The sequence below is a fragment of the Monoraphidium neglectum genome (assembly GCF_000611645.1).
Source record: "Monoraphidium neglectum strain SAG 48.87 unplaced genomic scaffold scaffold04271, whole genome shotgun sequence".
Classification (NCBI taxonomy): Eukaryota; Viridiplantae; Chlorophyta; class Chlorophyceae; order Sphaeropleales; family Selenastraceae; genus Monoraphidium; species Monoraphidium neglectum.
The window spans coordinates 1-4,770 of NW_014009358.1; the positions used below are offsets into that span (position 1 = coordinate 1).

Here is a 4,770-nt window from a genome sequence, read left to right on the forward strand (position 1 = left end):
GCCCGGCGCCGCGGCCGCGGACGGCGGCGGCGGCGGCGCCGCGCCTGCGCCCGCCGCGCACACCCCTGCCACAGAGCCCCGCGCGCGGGGCGGCGGCAAGGGCGGGAAGCATGCGGCTGGCAGCTCCACCGAGCTGTTTGCTCACCTGCAGCAATACCGGCGCGTGACAGTCGAAGGCGCCCTGTCGGCCGCCAAGGGCGACGCGGCGGCGGGGCAGCACCCGGCGGTGGTGGCGCTGGCGCTGCAGTACGCGGACGGCAGCGTCAGCGGCGGCACGGCGCGCTGCGTGGCGATGGTGCACGCGCTCGCGCAGGTGCGACCCTGCAACTTTGCACGACCATATGCACACAAAAACACACGCGAGTGCGGGGCCGGGCGGGCCTCTAGCAACCCTTGGCCGGTTTTGACCGCCTCTCTTCCGCACACGTCGGTCAGCTGTCCTGCGCTTTCCCACCAAACGGGCATGCCGCTCATCCGGATGCAATGTGATGGGACGGCCTTGTTCAATCCATGGTGAAACCTATCCCCTTGCAACCATCACAACTGCCACAACCACCGCAACCGCCGCAACCGCCGCCAGCTCATCGCGGACTACCGCACGCCGCCGGGCAAGTCGCTGCCGCGCGACCTGCTGGGGTCCGTCAACGCGGCGGTTGACTTCCTGGTGCGCTGCCGGCCGCTGGGGGTGTCGATGGGCAACGCGATCAAGTTCATCAAGCTGTGCATATCCAAGACCGATCCAAACGGTGCGCATGGGTCCACAAGTTGCATGAGCGCACATGCTGCTGGTTGTTTTTTTTATGGGGGGGGGGTGCAGCACTGGCGCGCGCAGGCCCTGCGGACGGGCGCACGGCTGCGGCTTGATGGTTGGTGGGTAATGGCGGGCAGGTGCCTGAGCGCGCTGCCGGCCTCCTGCGGGACCCGCACGAGCGCTGTCCACACGAGCCCTCCAGCGGCGGCCGCCCTCTGAACCAACCCCGACCTGCGCCGCGCTGCCGCCTCATGCGGCAGCGCGCCCCCGTCCTCGTCACTGCCCGTTTCTGTATCATCCGGCCCCTCCCTTTCTCCCGACCTTGCCCCTCGCTGTGCCCCGCCTTCACCCGCCCCAGCCCCCGAGGCCGCTGCCAAGGGTGACCTGCTCAAGCAGCTGGGGGACTTTGTGCAGGAGAAGGTGGTGCTGGCAGACCAGGTGGGGCCCGGCTGGCCACATACACCATGTTTCTCAGGCCGGGTCAGAGGAGGGCTAGTTGTTGGGCCCGCACGGCTGCACACTGGGTGGGGTGCGGGCCGTCCGGCCGCTTCCCCGTAGGGGCAAGCACACGCACTGGGGGAGAACACGCTCCGGCGGAGGGTGGGGAGAGCGGGGCCGCCACGTCGACTTTCCTTGGGCTCCGCCTGAATGGAGCGAGGGCAATGCCGCCCAGGAAGAGTCGACGTGGCAACGGAAAAAACGCGTCGTGTTGGGGCCCCGAGCCCGCAAGGGACCTCCCCCTCCTGCACCCGGCTCAGCGCCGCGCGACGGCCCCGCGCGGCAGCGCCGCTCTCTGCGGCTGGAAAGTGTTGCGCACGCCACCTTGTTTGCTCGGCCCTCGCGCATCGATCGCCTCCCGCTCAACCTTTGACCAAGTCAAACAAGGGGCCGACCGCGTGCTGACGCCCTCGTGCACACCCCACCCCCAGGTCCTGGTGACCACCGCGGTGTCCAAGATCTACGATGGTGACGTAGTCATGGTCTACGCCTTCTCCCAGGTGTGGCCCCACCAGGACTGCCCCCCACGCGCCCCCAGCCGAAACTGTTGACGGCGCCCTCACTCACCCGCGGCCCGCTCGAGCGGCGGCGCGTCTAATGCGCACTGCCGAACGCTTCCACCCGGGCCTTGATCGTCCGCTCCGGCTGGGCTCCTTTTAAGAGAGAGACCACGCACTTAAGTCTACCTCTCAATCCAATGCAAAACGCGCCTCCATCGATGGCACCAGGTGGTGCTGGACGTGCTGCTGCAGGCGCACGAGGCCGGCCGCCGCTTCCGGGTGGTGGTGGTCGACAGCCGCCCCGAGTGCGAGGGGCGGCGGCTGCTGCGGCGGCTGCTGGACGCAAACATGGCCTGCACCTACACGCTGCTCAGCGGGCTGTCGTACGCGGTCAAGGAGGTGGGCTCGCATGCATGATGTGCGTGCTGTGCATGCTGCGTGCGCTGCCGAGGGCCGGGGCCGGTGCATGCGGCTGCGTGCGAGCGCGCGGCTGGGATACATGTGTGCATGCGCAAGCCAGCCCAGTTGGAGGGCGCATGGTGTCCATCCAGGGGCGGCATGAGAGGGGCTGGGTGGTTGGTGAGGCGTTGGGGCGGCGCTGAGCACGCAGCGGGCGTTGAGGACACTGCAGGTGTTTCGGCCCATGCCCCGTGCCGCCATCCTGGACAGATTCGTGCGCGTCTTGCGCAATGTGTGCGTTGCAAGCGCCGCTTTCCGACGCGCCCCCCCCCCCCGATGGGTTTGCCTCTGCCCCACGCAGGTCACCAAGGTCGTGCTCGGGGCGGCGGCGGTGCTGTCCAACGGGACGGTCATGGCGCGCGCCGGCAGCGCCCTTGTCGCGACTATGGCGTCTGCTGCGGGCAAGCCGGTGCTGGTGTGCTGCGAGACGCTCAAGTTCCACGAGAGGGTGCAGGTGGGTGGCGCGCACGTATACGCGCGCACTCGTGAGTGCACGCATCGTGCAGGGGGCATCCTCATGCGTTCGTCCTTGCTTGGTGCGGGGGCGCTCTCATGCGTGAGTGCATTTACCATCAGTATCAGGTAGTGTGGCCAGTCACAGAATGTAACCCTCTTTCTCCGCCACAACACCCCCAGCTGGACAGCATCACCCACAACGAGCTGGGGGACCCGGGGGTGCTGGCCAGGCTGCCGGCCGGCGTCAAGATCGCCGGCGACGACCAGGGGCCGGCAGGTGGGGGCTTGGCGATTTTTGGGTACCGATGCATCGGAGGTCTGATATTTTTGAGCGTCACGAGCTGTGGTTGTGTGATGGCGGCTGTGAAGCTCGAAGGAAGCTGCTGCAGCCAGCCGAGGCGCCCTGTCGCAGCACTAAATCACTTCCCCGCTCTCCGCCCCACCAAACGCGTGCAGATGGCTCCGGCACTGTGGTTTCGCCGCCGCTGGCCGGGTGGGAGGCGGTGCCGCGGCTGGGGCTCCTGAACCTGAAGTATGACGCGATGCCGGCGGACTGCGTCACCATGGTGGTGTGCGAGTTTGGGATGATCCCCTGCAGCAGCGTGCCTGTGATCCTGCGGGAGTGGGGCGCGAAGATGGAGGAGGGGCAGTGAGCGGTGCGGCGAGGGAGCGTGGGGTGCAGGCGGGGCAGGCTGAGGCGGCCCGGCTCGCGCGCACGGCAGGCGTCCTTGCGGCGAAGATGCGAATGGATTGTGTTAGCATGAATAGCTTCTGCGCTGTAAGATGCGCCCAGAGCTTGCGTGTGCTGGGAGGGAGAGTCAGGGCGCAGTACAGCAGTGGGCGGCAAAGCACGCACAGCGCAGCAGGGGTGAGAAGCAGCAGTGACCCCTGTGAGAAGGAGCTCTTAAGTCGTCCACAAAGCTCCGTATTCGCCGGCATTCTATCAACGAGGTGCATCACACTGCGTTGCTTTCGAGCTTTTAGACTCCTGGACACACTGGAGATCAGCTGATCGTCAGCAAGGGTCTCGGAGAGGGATCTGTGCCACTCTGGATCTGAGATGGAGGAGGACGATGAGCTGTGAGCCATACCTGACGTTGTGGGGAGCTGATCTGCTGCCCGCCAGTCTCACTACGCCATTTGCTTCGCAGGGCGCATCTATTCAAGGTTATGATAAGCACAGACAACCACTTGGTGAGCAATTCACGCTGTGCTGCCGGACCATATGACAAAGCGACCGCTAGTGAAGCTGAGAAAAGGCGGCGCAGCGCAGCGTGCGCAAGTCAGCGGCCGGCCTTGATGCAGCCGTATGTACGACGGCGGATCTTGCAACCCAAGCAGCAGCTAATTAGATCGACGCACTGTTTATGCGCGTCCGCAGTACCGGCACCCTGCCATGCTGGGCACGCTTCCACGGGCACGCCAAATCGGAATGCCTTTCCCCTGGCCCCCACCGCTGCCATTGCCGCGGGCCCGCCCCGCGCCGCAGGGTGTGTGGGAGAAGGACGAGATTCGCAAGGACGACTCTTTCGCGGCCTTCGAGGAGGTCCTGCAGCTGGCGAAGCAGCACCAGGTGGCGGGGCCCTGCGGGCGCCAGCAGCTGCGTGGCCGAACTTTGCGGCGGCTTGAGCAGCTGGGTGGGCGCACGGCTTATCAACACACCACTCTGCATGCAGTTTGAACGCTGCGCACACACACACACACACACACACACACACACACGCGCGCGCATGCACACACACACACACACACACACACACACACACGCATGCACACAAATTTGTCAACACATGCCCATGCAAAAAGACAACCCATGCGCACACACCACACGCTCAATGCGCTCGCACCCGATCCCCTCACTTCCAGACCACCCCCGCACCGCACACTGCACCACAGCTTCGCTCTAACCACCCCCCCCCCTGCCGCCGCCCCCAGGTCGACCTGCTGCTGCTGGGCGGCGACCTGTTCCACGACAACAAGCCCTCGCGGCCCACGGTGGTCAAGACGGTGCAGCTGCTCACCAAGTACTGCCTGGGGGACGACCCAATACGCTTCCGCATACTCAGCGACGCGGCGGCAAACTTCGTGGGGGGGTGAGGGGGGCAG

General features: G+C 66.3%; 1 protein-coding gene across 1 annotated transcript; it reads left to right on the plus strand.

The window, feature by feature from the left end:
- Nucleotides 1–292: 292 nt before the first annotated feature.
- On the plus strand, nucleotides 293–4,761 carry MNEG_14125 (Translation initiation factor eIF-2B subunit delta; the record flags this gene model as incomplete). The annotated part of the gene is made up of 11 exons (XM_014037403.1): nucleotides 293–313; nucleotides 581–746; nucleotides 1,110–1,189; nucleotides 1,681–1,749; nucleotides 1,978–2,148; nucleotides 2,510–2,662; nucleotides 2,845–2,941; nucleotides 3,121–3,313; nucleotides 3,816–3,858; nucleotides 4,154–4,237; nucleotides 4,600–4,761. 11 exons carry the CDS (start codon nucleotides 293–295, stop codon nucleotides 4,759–4,761), a joined length of 1,239 nt encoding a protein of 412 aa, XP_013892857.1.
- Between the last annotated feature and the right edge of the window lie 9 nt (nucleotides 4,762–4,770).